This window comes from Chiloscyllium plagiosum, unplaced genomic scaffold, assembly GCF_037043375.1.
Source record: "Chiloscyllium plagiosum isolate Xiang-an unplaced genomic scaffold, Cpla_swu_hap1 HiC_scaffold_32, whole genome shotgun sequence".
NCBI classification, from domain to species: Eukaryota; Metazoa; Chordata; class Chondrichthyes; order Orectolobiformes; family Hemiscylliidae; genus Chiloscyllium; species Chiloscyllium plagiosum.
The window spans coordinates 18,174,550-18,193,482 of record NW_028270170.1 but is presented as its reverse complement, the minus strand read 5'-3'; the positions used below and the strand labels follow the sequence as shown (position 1 = coordinate 18,193,482).

At 41.1% G+C, this 18,933-nt stretch overlaps 1 protein-coding gene across 1 annotated transcript in view; it reads left to right on the top strand.

The window, feature by feature from the left end:
- aarsd1 (alanyl-tRNA synthetase domain containing 1) overlaps positions 1 to 18,933 on the top strand; it is a 46,982-nt gene that overhangs the window by 21,549 nt on the left and 6,500 nt on the right. The window contains exons 4-9 of the mRNA XM_043675003.2: positions 5,449 to 5,506; positions 7,231 to 7,387; positions 12,437 to 12,553; positions 14,120 to 14,250; positions 15,481 to 15,547; positions 16,981 to 17,072. Coding sequence (XP_043530938.2) covers positions 5,449 to 5,506; positions 7,231 to 7,387; positions 12,437 to 12,553; positions 14,120 to 14,250; positions 15,481 to 15,547; positions 16,981 to 17,072 — 622 coding nt within the window. The remainder of the gene's footprint in view (positions 1 to 5,448; positions 5,507 to 7,230; positions 7,388 to 12,436; positions 12,554 to 14,119; positions 14,251 to 15,480; positions 15,548 to 16,980; positions 17,073 to 18,933) is intronic.

Sequence of the window (18,933 nt, the reverse complement as noted above, 5' to 3'; positions counted from 1 at the left end):
GTCTTTTATTTACAATGATTAAAATGAACCCAGCTTACTGAAGTGCTGCTGAGAACAGTCCTGGACATTGATGGGAGCCCAGGCACCGTCTCCAAATGACTGAACACCCGCCCCCTCTCTCTCTCTGGGGAAGGGATTTAGGGTACATCGCTGTATATGGGATAGGGTCAGATAGGGTTGGGGGGGGTGACAGGGGGCGGAGGTGGATGGGGTTGATGGGGGCCGTGTTGGATGGGATTGTGGGGCGAATGGGGCCAGGGTGGGGGGTGCAGACGGGTTGGGGGTGGATGGGAGTGGGGGTGGACGGTGTAGGGGTGGCAGATGGGGGTCAAGGGTGGATGGGGTTGGGGGGCAGACTGGGTGCAGGGGTGGACAGGGTTGGGGGTGCAGATGGGGGTGGCGGATGGAGGCGGGGGTGGATGAGATTGGGGGAGCGGACTGGATGCGGGGGTGAGTGGAGTTGGGGGTGCAGATAGGGGTTGGGGGTGAACGGAGTTGGGGGTGCGGATGGGGGGGTGTGGGGTTGGAAGGGGGTTGGGGTTGGGGGGACGGGGTCTTGCGCACGGTGTGCTGCTGCCTACTCTCCTGAATGGGGAGCAAACCTAGCGAGCGCTTGCTGCATCAATCCCATTGAACTGATGGGGTTGGGGGGAAGGATCCAGCAATGCTGCAGGTCTCTTGTGTGTCTGCTCAGAAACAAGCCCTGAGACAGAGAGAGGGAGCAAGGCAGGCAGAGCGAGGAAACCGGAAACTTCAGAAAACTCCAAGCCCCAGAGGAGAGGCATTGAATCAATTAAACGAATAATCAACTATCCGAACGAAATAGTGCCTGCCCATCTCATTTGGATAATTGAGGTTCCTCTGTACATCCTTAGATATTTAGGTCCTTGTACTGACCGCCTTGTAGCCACGCCTATGTGATGCCCACCATGTCATACCTGTCAATTTCGGTCTCAGAGCTTAGAGCACACACTTGTAGAAAGTGTTCTGCTCCCATAAAATTACTATTATGTTGACTGGATGTAACCCAGAAAACTTGCTCTGTTCAGGCTAATTCTTGTCAATTTGTTGACAGGAATCTGTTGGGCTGGCCGTAGCTCACTGGGGTATGAAATAATGTTGATGTTTCAGGGTGGGCCTGTCGGGGATCTCAGATGATGCTATTGGTGTAAGGGAGTGGTCAGGCGTAAGCTTTACCAATGATTATGAGGTTCAACATGGTGCAAGTCGAGATCATGGCAGTGGTCCCATTTGGCCAGCCAATCATTTTTCTTTGTCCAAATTGTTCTTCTAGCTTTCTGAATGAATTGAAATCCTAAATTACTCAATCCCCTATAACTGGTGTTTATTGACAGAGTCTGAGCGGATGTCTGGTGCAGATGTTTCTCAATAGTTACAGTGGAAAACCTATATTGATTTTGTGGCCTTCTTCTAAGATATTATTAAATATCTGACATATTCTTATTATTGAAGAAAATTTTCAATTTCTGAAATACCTTCATTTTGCTTTTCACGTTTGCATTAAATTATGACTGGCACTTTTAGACCATAAGACATAGGAGCGGAAGTAAGGCCATTCGGCCCATCGAGTCCACTCCGCCATTCAATCACGGCTGATGGGTATTTCAACTCCACTTACCCGCATTCTCCCCGTAGCCCTTAACTCCTTGTGACAACAGGAATTTATCAATTTCTGCCTTGAAGACATTTAGCGTCTCAGCCTCCACTGCACTCTGTGGCAATGAATTCCACAGGCCCACCACTCTCTGGCTGAAGAAATGTCTCCGCATTTCTGTTCTGAATTTACCCCCTCTAATTCTAAGGCTGTGTCCTACGGGTCCTAGTCTCCTTGCCTAACGGAAACAATTTCCTAGCGTCCACCCTCTCCAAGCCATGTATTATCTTGTAAGTTTCTATTAGATCTCCCCTTAATCTTCTAAACTCCAATGAATACAATCCCAGGATCCTCAGCCGTTCCTCGTATGTTAGACCTACCATTCCAGGGATCATCCGTGTGAATCTCCGCTGGACACGCTCCAGTGCCAGTATGTCCTTCCTGAGGTGTGGGGACCAAAACTGGACACAGTACTCCAAATGGGCCTAACCAGAGCTTTATAAAGTCTCAGTAGCACAACAGTGCTTTTATATTCCAACCCTCTTGAGATAATTGACAACATTGCATTCGCTTTCTTAATCACGGACTCAACCTGCATGTTTACCTTTAGAGAATCCTCAATTAGCACTCCCAGATCCCTCTGTACTTTGGCTTTACGAATTTTCTCAACGTTTAGAAAGTAATCCATGCTTCTATTCTTTTTTCCAAAGTGCAAGACCTCGCATTTGCTCACATTGAATTCCATCAGCCATTTCCCGGACCACTCCTCCAAACTGTCTAGATCCTTCTGCAGCCTCCCCACTTCCTCAGTACTACCTGCCTGTCCACCTAACTTTGTATCATCGGCAAACTTCGCTAGAATGCCCCCAGTCCCTTCATCCAGATCATTAATATATAATGTGAACACTGAACCCTGCGGGACACCGCTTGTCACTGGCTGCCATTCTGAAAAAGAACCTTTTATCCCAACTCTCTGCCTTCTGTCAGACAGCCAATCCTCAATCCATACCAGTAGTTCACCTCGAACACCATGGGCCCTCACCTTGTTCAGCAGCCTCCCGTGTGGCACCTTATCAAAGGCCTTTTGGAAGTCTGGGTAGACCATATCCACTGGGTTTCCCTGGTCTAACCTACTTGTCACCTCTTCAAAGAACTCCAACAGGTTTGTCAGGGACGACCTCCCTATACTAAATCCATGTTGACTTGTTCTAATCCGACTCTGCTCTTCCAAGAATTTAGAAACCTCATCCTTAATGATGGATTCTAGAATTTCACCAACAACCGAGGTTAGGCTAATTGGCCTATAATTTTCCATCTTTTGCCTTGATCCTTTCTTGAACAAGGGGGTTACAACAGCGATCTTCCAATCATCTGGGACTTTCCCTGACTCCAGTGACCTTTGCCTCCGCTATTTCCTCAGCCACCTCCCTCAGAACTCTAGGATGTAACCTATCAGGGCCAGGAGATTTATCAATTTTAAGACCTTTTAGCTTTTCTAGCACTTTCTCTTTTGTAATGGCAACCATACTCAACTGAGCCCCCTGACTCCCTTTAATTATTGGGATATTACTCATGTCTTCCACTGTGAAGACTGACGCAAAGTACTTATTAAGTTCTCCTACTATTTTCTTATCTCCCATCACTAGGTTTCCAGCATCAGTTTGAAGTGGCCCAATGTCTACTCTTGCCTGTCGTTTGTTTCTTATGTATTGAAAGAAACTTTTACTATCGTTTCTAATATTACTGGCTAGCCTACCTTCATATTTGATCCTCTCTTTCCTTATTTTTCTCTTTGTTATCCTCTGTTTGTTTTTGTAGCCTTCCCAATCTTCTGATTTCCCAGTGCTCTTGGCCACTTTATAGGCTCTCTCATTTTCTTTGATAGATTTCCTGACTTCCTTTGTCAGCCGTGGCTGTCTAATCCCTCCCCAGATAATCTTTCTCTTCTTGGGGATGAACCTCTGTACAGTGTCTTCAATTTTACCCACAAACTCCTGCCATTTTTGCTGTACTGTCTTCCCTGCTAGGCTCTGCTTCCAATCTATTTTCGTCACTTCCTCTCTCATGCCCTCATAATTACCTTTATTTAACTGTAACACCATTACATCCGATTTTGCCTTCTCTCTTTCAAACTGCAGACTGAACTCTACCATATTATGATCGCTGCTTCCTAAGTGTTCCCTTACTTTAAGATTTTTTATAAAGTCTGGTTCATTACATAGCACTAGGTCCAGAAAAGCCTGCTCCCTTGTGGGCTCCATGACAAGCTGTTCCAAAAAGCCATCCTGTAAGCATTCCATGAATTCCCTTTCTTTGGATCCACTGGCAACATTATTTACCCAGTCCGCCTGCATATTGAAGTCTCCCATGATCACTGTGACCTTGCCTTTCTGACATGCCTTCTCTATTTCCCGGTACATGTTGCGCCTCTGGTCCTGACCACTGTTAGGAGGTCTGTACATAACTCCCACTATGGTTTTTTTTGCCTTTGTGGTTTCTCAATTCCACCCACACAGACTCCACATCATCCGACCCTATGTCATTCAGCACCATAGATTTAATTTTGTTCTTAACTAACAAGGCAACCCCGCCCCCTCTGCCCACCTCCCTGTCTTTTCGATAAGTTGAAAACCCTTGGATGTTTAACTGCCAGTCCTGACCCCCCTGTAACCACGTCTCTGTGATGCCTACCACATCATAATCATTCACGATGATCTGTGCCATTAGTTCGTCTGCTTTGTTATGAATGCTACGAGCATTCAGGTAAAGTGCCTTAATGTTAACTTTCTTATCATTAGAGATATTGTAATTCATAAGATGTCCTAAGTTATCCTTCCTTTTTGCTGCATTCCCAGTCTGTCTCAAGTTTAAATCTGCCTGCACTATGCTATCCTGCCGCTTATCTTTCCATTTAACTCGAAGCTCCCTGTCGCTTTCACTTTCCCTTCCCCCCCAACTCAGAAGTTTAAAGTCGTACTGACCACCCTATTTATCCTCTTCACTAGAACATTGGTACCTGATCGGTTCAGGTGGAGACCGTCCCAACGGTACAGATCCCCCCGGTTCCAAAACTAATGCCAATGCCCCATGAAATGGAATCCCTCTTTCCCACACCAATCCCTTAGCCACGTGTTTACTTCCCTAATTTTCTTATCCCTATGCCAATTGGCACGTGGCTTGGGCAGTAATTCGGAGATTATGATCCTTGAGGACCTGTACTTCAATTTCCTTCCTAGTGCTTGATAATCCCCAAACAGGTCCTCCACCCTAGCTTTGCCTATGTTGTTAGTCCCAACGTGGACCACAACAACTGGATCCTCCCCCTCCCGCTCCAATATCCTTTCAAGCCGGTCGGAGATGTCCCGAACCCTGGCACCGGGTAGGCAACGCACCATGTGAGACTCCCGATCCGACTTGCGAAGGATACTATCTGTCCCCCTAAATATAGAATCCCCTATAACAACTACTTGTCTTTTTGCTCCCCCCTCTTGAATGGCCTTCTGCACCATGGTCAGCTGGCTCATCCTGTCCAGAGCCCTTTTCCTCATCCGTACAGGGAGCAAGAATCTCATACCTGTTGGACAAGGTCAAGGGCTGAGGCTCCTGCACTCCTGAACTCAGGTTCCCGTTACCTGCCTCACTTACAGTCACACTTTGATGTCCCTGATCACTAATTGGATGTGAATTACTTAATCTCCCAGGTGTGACTGCCTCCTGAAACAGTGTCCAGGTAACTCTCCCCCTCCTGGATGCGCCGCAGTGTTTGAAGCTCAGATTCCAGATCATCAACTCTGAAGAATAAGTCTGGATCTTTTTATTCCATTCTGTTTCAGGGCAACATTTAATTACAGCCATAGCAGATTTGATGTTTGGTTTCAAAACGACCTCTTGGTAAGCATAAATTATATGTAGAGTCATAATCTATGTACAGAATCATTTCCTGATGGCATTTGTTTTTCCCTTCAGTTTCCATTGTTAAATAATTATAAATTAATGTTCAGTTCTGGCCAATGTGAGAAAAGAACATTCCAACTGGAGTCAATGACTGATTTTATCATGGGACCTTCTCCAGTTTCTGAATAAAATTAAACCATGTCCAAAATATCTTTCTATTATTATTCTGTTGAATGCGGCTTTTGATTTTTCTTTGGAAGTCATAATTGCCTCAAAGCATGAACTCTTTTACTTTCTTCACAGATATTGCTCGACCTCTTGAGTATTTCCAGTGTCCATTGTATATTGTCTTTGTGACCCCTTTACAAATTTGACTAAAATTTCCACTGTTCTGGGATTGGCAAGTTTCTTTTGTTTTGTTCTCTAATCTTGACTCGAAGTTGATCCTTTAGTCTTGTATTAAGTAACCAAGTCAAATAACCTGTTTGCTTCTAATTAATTAAGGCCCTTCATTATTTATAGACTTGAATCATGACTCACCTCAATCTTTTCTCCTGAGGAATGTATCTTTAATCACTGGAGCATTTTTTTTTCACTGCTTAATTAACCTATGAAATGATATGATTGTAAGTCCGTGTTTTCTGAACCTCTATGCTTTAAAGTGAATTTTTAAATACAGCAATAATCAATGTAAGGTTTGTACATGTCATTATTCGAACTGAAACTAATGGGTAGCAATTTAAGAATACCAATTCTCAAGTGATAATTGTACCTCATCCATCTGAAGTACAGGCAGCTTTATTTTAAGTGACAATTGTAGAAAGGTTTAGGAAGTGAACATTAATTTCTTCTTCTAATGATAAGTCACAGACCTGAAAGGTTAACATTCTTCGTGGTTGCTGCCTGATCTGCTGAGCATGTCTGACATTTTCTGCTTTTATTTCTGTGGTGCTGCTTGAACACTGCACAAATGTTGCTTCTTTGTTGGGGTGCTGGTTGAGTTGAGACAGGAAGCATTTTCCATCTTATCTGTACTTTATCCAATTTGCAAGTGCTTAATATCAACACTGGGCCCAAAGGGAAAATCGGCACATTTCCCACCAATGATATTTATCAGCCTGATGATAATCAATTCATTGAAAAATAACTCTCAAGAATATGTTTACAAGCTAACCAGGACATGGTACAAAGCAGCTGGAAAAATGCATTTCCCCTTTGAGAAATAATACGTTCATGAGAATAGTTTTCAAGAATATCTCCTGATGAAGGACGATATTTGGCTTGCTGATAAGTTTTCAAGTATTAAAAGTGGTGAAAAAATGGGCAAGAATAGACAATTTGATTTATTAATACTGCCCCAAAAGCATGTTGTCTGGAGCATCATAGCTAGATATTTCCTAATCCCTGCAGCCACACATTTTCCTGGAAGTACCAAAACCCAGGCCTATAAGGTAAAACAAAACTCTGAAAAATTTCCCTCCATCTGCTCACTCAGTCACAACTAGTTCAGAAAATTTTGTTAAAATTTATTTGTCTTCTATGTGATGTATCTGATTTGTCAAAACAGGTCTATGTTCTTCACAATTTATATGTTGTGTGAAAAATAAAATATTCCAGTAATTTTGGAGAAAATGACAAAACATGATTAATATTGCAGCATTGAATGTTGTACCGGACCTAATCTAGTAATTTGGGACTTTTTAAATGTGTTTTTTTTCTAGGGAGCTGGGCCGTCAGCGTAGTTTCATTGAACTGGACACACCTTCAGTGACGGGTGAGCAGGTTGAAGCTCTGGAAGTAGCAGTAAATGAGAAAATCAGGGAACACATTCCTGTCAATGTGCGAGTTGTATCTGTAGATGACCCAGAGGTAGAAAAGGTAAATTAAGATCGAGGGACACTTAGTTTTGAATTTTCATTATTTGCTCGTCTCCCTGACACCCTCCAGTTATGTCTCTGCTATCCTGAGTGTGCATCCTAATAACTGGGTTTTGAATCCAATGAAGCCAATGAGTAACCTAAGTGGAAGCCTTCATATGCCATGTGAATTTAGGCACTGAGTATTGGCAAGCTATTTTGTAAAGTAGCATAGCATAACTCAATCCTCTCCTTCCTTGAACTTTTTAGTAAGGAATGCTAGTTGATCAGGAACAAATATCCTGGTTGATTTTTTTTCTTCCTCTTGCATAGCTTAACTCAATTACCATCAGAATCACAGTTGCCTCTTGGGCCGGAAGCCTGCAAACTTCTCATTTGTGTGGCTGGCTATAATGGAGTAGAGCAGAGTAACTTTTATTTGTCATTTCTACCATATACAACTGATAAAGTAAAAACAAGACAGCAGTCCTCCAGGACTGAGGTTGCTACATGGACAATGCACTACATATGGCACGGTGGCTCAGTGGTTAGCACTGCTGCCTCACAGTACCAGGGTCCCAGGTTCAATCCCAGCCCTGGGCGACTGTCTGTGTGGAGTTTGCACATTCTCCCCATGTCTGTGTGGGTTTCCTCCAGGTACTCTGGTTTCCTCCCACAGTCCAAAGATGCGCACGTCAGGTGAATTGGCCATGCTAAATTGCCCATAGTGTTAGGTGCATTAGTCAGAAGGAAATGGGTCTGGGTGGGTTACTCTTTGGAGGGTCAGTGTAGACTGGTTGGGCTGAACGGCCTGTTTTCACACTATAGAGAATCTAATCTCTCTAATCTCTACACAATCGTACACGCCATAAAGTGCATAAGAAGTGCAAACATGCAAGTTGCAGTCTATTGGAAGAATGATGAATAATAGACATTTTTCTAGCAGCAATACAAAAGAATTTCAGATGGGAAAGAGTCCGATCGTACTTTGTTAAGGAGCCTGATGGCTTGGGGGAAGAAACTGTTGCACAGTCTGGCTGTGAGACTGAATGGTCTGGAATCTTCTGCTAGATGGCAGGAGGGAGGAGAGTTTGAGTGACAGGTGTGTGGGGTCTTCCACAATGCTCTTAGCCTTTCGGATGCAGTGTGTGGAGTAAATGTCTGTAGTGGAGGGAAGAGGATCCCGACGATCTTCTCAGCTGTCCTCAATGTCCGTTGTAGGGTCTTACGATCCGAGACTGTGCAATTCCTGAACCAGGCAGTGATGCAGCTGTTCAGGGTACTCTCAATGAACTCTCTGTAGAACGTGGTGAGGATGGAGGTTGGGAGGTGGGCTTTCCTCAGCCTGTGCAGAAAGTAGAGATGTTGCTGGGCTTTCTTGGCTATGGAGCTGATGTTGAGGGTCCAGGTGAGATTCTCCACCAAGTGTACACCAAGAAATTTGGTGCTCTTCACGATCTCCACGGGGGAGCCGTCAATGTCCAGTGGAGATTAATTGCCCTCCTGAAGTCAACAACCATCTCTTTCGTCTTGTCCACGTTCAAAGACAGGTTTTGGCTGTATGGTGGTTGTATGGCAGAGCTAAATAATAATTTGACAAAATGTACTTTTCTTGTGTAGACCCTATCTGTTACCACAGTATCCTTGGTATATGAGGATGAGATACTGACTGAAACTAGATTGACTTGAAACTATTTAAATGAGTGATAAGTACAGATTTGCAATCAATGATTTCGTTCGTTAATGGTCAGGACACACCCATATTAAACGACATGTACTTTGGAAGCACAATTGGATGGATTCACTCAATTCAGCGTGCCATTTAGGATCCAAAAGTGATGTAAATCTATATTTTTAGAATTATTTAGTTTTTAGTATTTTTAGAATTTGAGAGTTTTCGAGGAACAAAGTTTATTATTGACAAGCAAAATGGGAGAAGAAAACTTGAGTTAAATGAACTTAGATTAATGATTAGGTTAGAATCTATGACAGGATTGTGATTCAGGCTCAGGAAAGATGTTAAACCAAAGGGACCATGTCCAAAGAACTTTAACACCCCCACCACCTGACACCAAGATTGTATTGCAGATCTTGGTTCACTCCAGTTGGCTGTTTATGTGAGATTAGTACTTTTTTGACAAAGATAAGATAATGTGTCTTATGTTATCTCTGGAAGCCTTGCTGTAATGATGCTAGATCTTATATCTAAAGATAGACTAAGGTTATGGCACCAGTTCTGATGCAATTGTTTAGAGATTTTACCTTGTGTCTGAAAATGTCAGTAATAAAGCAACATCTTGTTACTGTGAGACTTGGAACTTCAGAGATAGGAATATGTACTTTAACATTGATAATGCTATTTTCTTGCAGACTTTATTTTGCTGTACCTACTGTTTTTGATACACAATCATTCCTAGTAATGTCAAGCTTGAATATTAGAAATTTTATAAACTGTAAATTTGTCATGGCCCTTTGATATTGGAAATTCCCATTTATATGGCATATATTAGTGGAAGTGCAATGCTTCTTCAGTGTTCTAATTTTCAGTCTGCCTTTGTGTTAGCATCCAGACTCCATTGTGACCAACCTGTACCAGAGTAACATTAATGTGTGAACAGTGGTAGGAGAGTTTGTGAGTGGAGAAAGCATCAGAAGACCCCCTTTTTTCAGCATTTTATGAACTTTAACCACCCTAAGCTAAAGGAGTGATTTGGAATGAATTTTTTGATTCCTTTTTTTTCCTGAAGGTGTGTGATTGTTTATAGCAGGCCTGATGTACCAGAGTCACTCCATTACCAAGTTCAGGCTGTGTTGAATGTCAATTTGTTCAAATGATGGGGATTTATGTAAATAATTGAATAACTTTTAGAAAATGCTTTCATGAAGTGTATTGCTGCTGACTAGGCCAGCATTTATTTCCCAGGTCCTTGGGAAGGAGGTGTCTTCATGAACTGCTGCAGTCACATAGTGCATACATCCATAGAGTTAACAGGAATGGAATTTCATGGTTTTGACCCAATGACAGTAAAGAAATTGCAATATAGTTTCAAGTCAGGAGCTGTGTACCTTGGAGGGAACCTTGTGAGTGGTGGTGTTCCCATGCTATTGCCTTTGTCCTTCCAGGTGGTAGAGGTTGTGGGATTGGAAGGCACTATCTAAGGAACCTTGGTGAGTTACTGCAGTGTATCTTGTAGATGGTGGCATACTGCTGGCACTGTGTGCTGGCAGTTGATGGAGGGAATATTAAAGGTGGTGGATGGGGTGCCAATCAAGTAGGATGCATTGAATTGGATGATATTGAGCTTTTTGAGTGTTGTTGAAGCTGACCTCATCCAAACAAGTGGAGAATATTCCATTACACTTCTGACTGCAGAAGCTGTGGGAGTCAGGATATAAGTTACTGGCTACATAATTCTTACCCTCAGACCTGCTCTTCTAGCCAAAGTATTTGTATGGCTAGCCCACTTCAGTTTCTGGTCAACGGTAATCCCCAGGATATCGGTACTGCCACTTAATGTCAAGGGCGGATGGTTAAGACTCTGTCTTGGTCATTGCCTGCCACTTGTGTGGCATGGATGTAACTTGTCCCCTGTCAGCCCAAATGTGCATGGTATTGATGTCCTGCTGCACATTGACATGGACTGCTTCAGTATCTAAAGAGTAGTGAACATTATGGAGGCCGGTGTAATCATCAGTGAGCATCCTGATTTCTGTTGTTATGATGGATGCAACTGGTGAAGCAACTGAAAATGATTGTGTCGAGCCATCACACTGAGGAACTCCTGCCGAGATGTACTGAGATAGATTGACCTCCAACAACCAGTCGTTTTCCTTTGTGTTGTGTGACTCCATCTAGTGGAGAATTCTCCTTCTATTCCCATTCACTGCTGTTTTCCTTGGGCTTCTTGATGCCATATTTTGCCAAATCTCTTTTTCCTTATTTAACCTAAGGCTGTAATGAGGCCTGGAGCTGAGATTCCCTGGCTGATCCTGAATTGAGTGTCAATGAGCAAGTTCTTGTTGACTTATAGCTGCTTGATTGCATTGTTGACAACACCTTCCATCACTTTGCTGCTGATTGAGAGTAGATTGGGACTGTAACTGGCTGGGTTGGATGGAGCACATTTGCACAATTTTCAACATTGCCAGAAGATACCCGTGTTGGAGCTTCCTGGAACAGCTGAGCTGGGGTGCTGCCAGTTCAGTCACTTTGTGATATCACATGAAGGGAATCAGCTAAAGACTAGCATCTGTGATGCTGAGGACCTCAGTCTAGTTGAGAGAGATCATCCACTTGGCACTTCTGGCTACTGATGGTTGCAAATACTTCAACCTTTTGTCCTACTATGCTGGGGTCACCTGCCAATAAGGATATGCATATTTTATTGTGCTCCAGTATAGTTTTATACTCCAGTTAGTTGTTGACATATCCACCACTATTCACAACTGAATCTGACAAGACTGCAGAGTTTGGATTTGATCCACATTAAAAGGATTTCAAGAAACCTAACTTTTTAATAACTTTACAGAGAGCAAATAACAATTGGGGCTTACAAATGTGATTATGCCAGAAGCTGAAGTGTACGGATTTTTAAATTTTTTTTTTAATCATGGATTGGAAAATTTTACATTTTGCAATATAAAGTGGGTTTCAGGGTCAGAAAGGTTGTTGTAAAGTAATTAATACCGATTTTTAAAAATAAGATACAACTTTTTCAAGGATTTTCACAATCAGAATAACAGCATAATGAAATGGAAATGCACACATGTTCTGAGATTTATAATTGGTTTCGCACATGAGCTGATGCCAGACATTACTGTCATTTCGTCAGAGTAACAACAGCAAATGCTGACAGTTTGGCTATTGTTACAACTGAAAAGTCTGGGCCACTGCTTCAGTAAGTTTTCAGGTTTTACCCGTGATCCGATGATGTGAAAGGTTAGAAGATGTACTCCAGGTTTCACAATACCTCTTGTGCAATGCACTGGTAGATTTATTCTATTAAAAATGATGTGGAACATTTCATTGATGTAGTTTTATTGCTGGCAAAAGGAAAAGTTTGTTTTGTAGGTGAGAAGTCGGGGTTTACCAGATGATCATGCTGGCCCAGTCCGAATTATCGATATTGTCGGAATTGATGCAAATATGTGCTGTGGAACGCACGTATCAAATCTCAGTCATCTACAGGTGAGAACATCTTAACATGTCTCCATTTCCTTCGCTAAATTATGGACTAAGAATTACTTGGCGACAGGATGGATCAAATTAATTTGCTTGTGCTTTTTAAGTTCAGATCCTTTGATTTGATTTCACATCATGAAAATAAATTTTCCTTCAGAATAAGGGAATAGGTTTGAGTGTAAGGGATTCACAATTTAGTCCTCTTTGCTATCTTTATTAAATAAAAATGTTATTTTCACGAATTGCCAGGTTTGTAACATAGTCACCCAGCTGCTACCAAAATTATCATCAAAAGTCATCACGAGAACACAGATATTCCTGAACTCTGGATCTCTGCTTACTGAATCTACATTGAAATTTGCTCAGATTTAGGACTGGTGGTGCACTGATCCCAGAATACCAATAATCACTTGTTCCCTGTTGTTTTTTCTGAATTTTCTGTAAATACTGACCATATCACTTTCAGGCTCTAGTAATTTGAGAGAAGCTGTAGAGACTGGGTATATTTTGCCTGAAGTATTGGAGGCTGGGGGGTGACCTTACAGATGTTTATAAAATCATGAGAGGCATGGATAGGGTCAGTAGACAAGGTCTTTTCCCCAGGTGGGGGAATACAAACTAGAGTGCATAGGTTTAAGGTGAGAGGGGAAAGATTTAAAAGGAACTTCAGGGGCAACTTTCCCACACAGAGGGTGGTGTGTGTGTGGGATGAGCTGTTGAGGAACTTGTGGAGGTAAGTACAATTACAACATTTAAAAGGCATCTGGATGGATACATGAATAGGAAGGGTTTAGAGGGATAGGGGCCAAGTGCCGGCAAATGGAACTAGATTTATTTAGGATACCTGGTCGGCATGGACAAGTTGGACCAAAAGATCTGTTTCTGTGCTGTGTATCTCAATGACTCTATGACTCTAATTGTGCAATATACAAGCCAAGGCAACCGGAATAAAAAGCACCCATGAATTTAACCTTCTATCTAAAGAGAAGAACCTTTGCAAACTGAAGCACCCTTTTCTCCTCAAAATGGATTTCTTTTGGGCCAAGTATATGTTATCTGAAAGCCAGATTTCACATAAACTAGACGACTGGAAAAATGTGTATGCAATGTTTGAAACATATTATACATGTAATATAATTGAAATAAAAACACAGAATGCTGTTTAAAAGCTGAGCAGGCCAGTCAGTATTTGTGGAGAGTGAAATCAAGTTAATGTTTCAGTTGAGAACATATTTGGTGAAAAGCCATCAGCCTGAAATTTTAACTGTGTTTCTCTCACAACAGATGCTGCCTGATCTGCTGAGTATTCACAGCATTCTCTATTCTTTTTTGAGATTTTCAACAGTTGTCCTATTTTTTAAGTTTTTATATAACTGTGGATTAGTTATTGAGCAATTGATTAAGGCCCCTTCCATATTGTTTGTGATTGAATTATGTGTAACATGCCAATGCAGTTACACAATTCTCAACTCCTTCCTGCCAGTGGCAATGATACCTTTCAACTCATCAAATATAAAGATGGCCAGTATGATTGCAGCTCTGATAATCTATGCATCTTGGCCTATTTTCCAGGTCATTAAAATTTTAGGAACAGATAAAGGAAAGAAGAACAAAACAAACTTAATTTTCCTGGCTGGCAATAGAGTCTTGAAATATGCAGAGAAAAGCTACACAGTGGAAAAGTCTTTAACATCAATTCTCAAGTAAGTGGAATGCTTTTTCTGGAATACCATCATGTAAAACAGCTGAAATCACTTTTGTATTGGTCTGCTAATACAATGTATGAGCTGTTAAATAACAGAATAAAAATGTGCACGTCCTATGAAATGTAACATTGTGTTAAGTATACAATTTATTTGTGAGTTCAGATAACAAGACTGAGCAACCTTGGTTTATTTTGTTGAAGATGAGGAGGTTGAATTCTGAGGATGTCTGGAGTTGTTTTTGTTTTGTTGGGCAGGCCTAAGAAGAGTGTTTTAGATATAACTCTGGAGCTTACATTCCAGTAACGTGCATTGCAGCATGTACAGTATGTAAAAACTGACTGTGACACTTTGGCCAGAGAGCGTGAGTGAAGTTCCAGTGTCAAGGCTGCCAAAATGCAATTTCCGATTAACAATGTGGCCATTCATATGCTGCCATCAGAATTTTTAGTCACGACTTCAGAACATGAGATTATCCCTGCACAGCAGTGCATTTGTCGAGAAAATAGGCAAAACAGATTCAGTCAGTGGAATCATTTTAAGTAACATCTTTCAGATGACACGTCCCTACAAAGCTGTCAAGCAGTTGGCATTGAATGAGCTAAATTCACATCAGAAAATCAGCAGGGGCATAGACAAAGTGAATGACTTTTCCCTCGGGTGGGGGAGTTCAAAATCAGAGGCCGTATTTTTAAGGTGAGAGGAGAAAGATTTAAAAAGGATGTGAGGCATTTTTACACAGGCAGTGGTTCTTTTGTGGAATGAACTGCCAGAGAAAATGGTGGATGCAGGCACAGTTACAACATTTAAAAGACATTTGGATAAGTTCATGAATAGGAAAGGTTTGGAGTGATTTGGGCCAAGTGGAAGCAGGTGGAACTAGTTGGGAACATGGTCGGTGTAGATTACTTGGACAGAAGGGTCTATTTCCATGCTGTGTGACTATGACTATGTTCAAATTATAATAATAAAACTTTGAATTCCAGAACAGGGTCATGATCTACTTTACCAAAGTATCTTAATCATTTTTTGAAAGAGAGTGTAGTGAGGGAGGGACTCAGTCCAACTACAAAATCCTCTTTCTTTGTCTTGATTGATAGTAGCAAGAATGTTTGATTATATTCAAAACATTGAAGTTGTGACATTGTATAGAATATTTAGAATTTTTGTATATTCTGAAGGCGTTTCAGTGAATTTGTTTGAAATGAATTTGTTCACCTAATTTTTCAGGAATGGACCAGAGGAACACATTGAAGCTGTGGATAAATTGCAAAAATCAGTCAAATTGCTACAGAAGGTATTCCTGATAATTCAGTTTGATTATGACGTCAATTAAGAACTGTATTTGACCAATAATAATAGTTTAAATAATGAAATAACTACCTTGAAAATGTTTCTAAAGGGAGACTTTGAGGTAAAAAAATTTCTGATAAGAGAAATTAACAGTAGTGCTTTGTCAAAAATTATGTTAAACAAATTTTGAACTGTAACGATTATTTACACAAAGAGCTGTAAGTTCTTTTAAAGGTACATTGTAATCCAATTACCAAGTGCATGAGGCAGAGCATTACTCCTCTATTTGTTAACTGGTTGCTTTGAAATAGGGGAACGAAGAATGTTATGCTAATATTTTAGCAATTATGCACTCATCTTGGCAACAGAAATTTTCAGACTAATATTTCAGGTTTTACATGTTTAAGTGTGGTGACTGATGATTTCGATGAGTTCACTGAGTTTGACTGAGTGAACATGCTTTTTATGTTAGTTGCAATGTAAAAAAAGGATTTATGATCTTATTCCTTATGACTCACAAAGGCAAATCTCCTCCAAAATTTAATTTTGTCTGGATTAATACCAGATTTATATAGATTGAGAGCAACTGGAAATTATATCTTCTGCTTCCTGGCAAGAAGCATTGCTCCAAAAACCATTCCATTTTCATTTATTAAAGTCATATCTGATGTCTTTTGTTTCAATTGCAAATTCAATTCCATTTCCAATCCTTTTTGTATAAGTGGTACAAATTTTCAACTGCTAAATCTTCGCGGTCGGAATTAAAAGTGTCAGATTGATTTGCAAATACTTGATATGACTATTAAGGTTTACCTAGTAATTACCACTTTATGTTCTCTTACAAACAGTTTTAATGCAAAAAAAGCTTAGATTTAACCAAGGTATCTCTCCAGGGTGAGATTCGCATGTTAGGAGAGTATAGATAAAGTTGCCATAGTGATATGATATCATAGGATTGCTCTCTCATTATAGAAAGAGGTGGTGGTTTAACCTGAGGGTCACCATGCCTCGGGCAAGGGGAGAAGCTGAGAAGGAGAATCCCTTATGGTAATCTCAGCCAGGAATTGAACCCAGTGTTGTGACATCACTCTGCACTGCAAACTTGCCATCCACCCAACCGAGCTATCTTACCCCATGTTAGATGAGCTTATGAATATCTAAACGGAGAGATCTATGGGGAAATTTTGCAAATATTTAGATAATGAACAGGTAATCATGAGATTGCTGTCTTATGTTCCTGAAATACTCTTCCTACATATTTGTCAATGCAAGGAAAGAAAAAAATTACAAAATCTTGAATCGTGTTCGAGTTTGTGTTCTGTGGCAGTCGCTACAAGCTTTACTGGATGTTTATTTTGTTTTGAGCACTTTTGGGAATAATTAAACCCTTGGGTGGAACTTACACGTAATATGTTTTTTCTTTTCTGTGCTCTAAAGAACAATCTAAACCTACTCAGGGATTTGGCTCTGTTAACAGCAAAAAGCTTTAGGAATGATCCAAACAAGGGCAAGTTATTAGTTTTGCATAGGTAAGTAACTTTATATTCTGTCATTATTCTTTGTATATATACATTGATGTTGATCGGGTTTGGAACACAGCTTTTTCACTGAAGACAATAGAAGCTTATGCAGGTCAGAGTTTTGCTTTTATTAAGTAAGCCATGTATCAAACTGAATGTAGGTCACATAACGTTCTGACCTTGAGTTGCAGTGCAGAGATTGCAATCAGTGGAAGCCAATACACAGACATTCCAATGAGTTGTGAAGCTAGTCAGTCAAAGAAAATCACAAGTTTGTGGCATAGTTGTTGATCTAAAATTAAGTTAATGATCTAACTAAATCACATAAACATATAGAGAATGGACAGCTATTTTTTAAGCAAAGACTTCAATATCAAGACAGAAGAATGAACAGCTCTCATAGATCTTGAAGTTTATTTTTCTTAGTCATTCATAAGATATGGGCATCATTGGCTAGGCTAGTATTTATTGTCCATTCATAATTGTCCTTGAGAAAGTGATGCTGAGCTGTTGCCTTAAACCAGCTGCTGTCCACGTGTGGCAGGTACATCCTCCATACCGTTGAGAGTGGAGTTCCAAGATCTTAATCCAGTGACATTGAATGAATGACAATATAGTTTTGTGTCAGGATTGTGTTTGTCTAGGAGGGAAACTTGTAAGTGGCAATGTTACCATGTATTCACTGCCCTTGTCCTTCTAGGTGGTGAAGATCTTGGAAGATGTTGTCTGAGGAACCTTGGTGAGTGGTTGCCGTGCATCTTGCAGAAGCTGCATATGCTGCCACTGTGTACTGTTAGTGAAGGTGATAGATGCAGTGCAGGCTGTTTCGTCTTGGATGATGTTGAGCGTTGTTGGAGCTGCATTCATCTAGGCAAGTGGAGAGAGTTCCATTGCACCTCTGACTTGTGCCTGGTAGATGGGTGGATGGGCTCTGGAAAGTCAGGGTGAGTTACTCATTGGAGAATTGAGAGCCTTTGATTTTGCTTTTGTAGTCACAGAAGGCTGGACCAGTTCAGTTTCTGGTAATCCCCAGAATGTTGATAATGGGATAATGCCATTGAATATCAAGGGTTTAAAGTTTAGATTCTGTCTTTCTTGTAATGGTCATTTGTCAGTACTTGTTTCACATGAATGTTATTTGCTACTTACTAACCCAGGCTTGGATATTTATCCAGGGCTTGCTTCAGTGTCTGTGTCATCACAAATGATGCTGAGCATTGTGCAATCATCAGTGAACAAGCCCACTTTTGACCTTATGACGGAGGGAAGCTCATAGTTGAAGGAGTTAAGATGGTTGGGCCTAGGATACGACTGAAATGAGCTCCGGCACTATTGTCCTAGGACTGAGATGATTTACCGCTAGCAACCACCCATCTTTGTTTGTGTGAAGTATGTCTCAACCAACAGAGAGTTTTCCCTCAATTTCCATTGACTCCACTTCTTCTAAGGTTTCTTGACGTAGCTCTCAGTCAAATGTGGCCTTGGTGTCAAGAGCTATCACCCTCACTTGCCATCTGGCGTTCAGCTCTTACGTTCATGTTTGGACAAAGTCTGTACCAAGGTTAGGAGCTGTTGGCTTAATGGAACCCAAAGTGAGCATCATCGAGCAGGTCATTGTTGTGTTAAGAGTTGCTTGGTGGCATGTCAACAACACATCGCTTTGGTTGAGAGTGGTCTGAGGGAGCACTAATAGCTGAGTTTGATTTGCCTTGTACTTTGTGGACAGATATACCTGGGCTATTTTCCACATATCTTCAAGATATTTTGTATATGAGCATCCTTGCACCTAGTGAAACTTCCTAATGCTCCTCCAGCTAGAGTAAAGAATCTGCCATTATGTCCCATTTTAAAAATATTTTTGGACAATGAA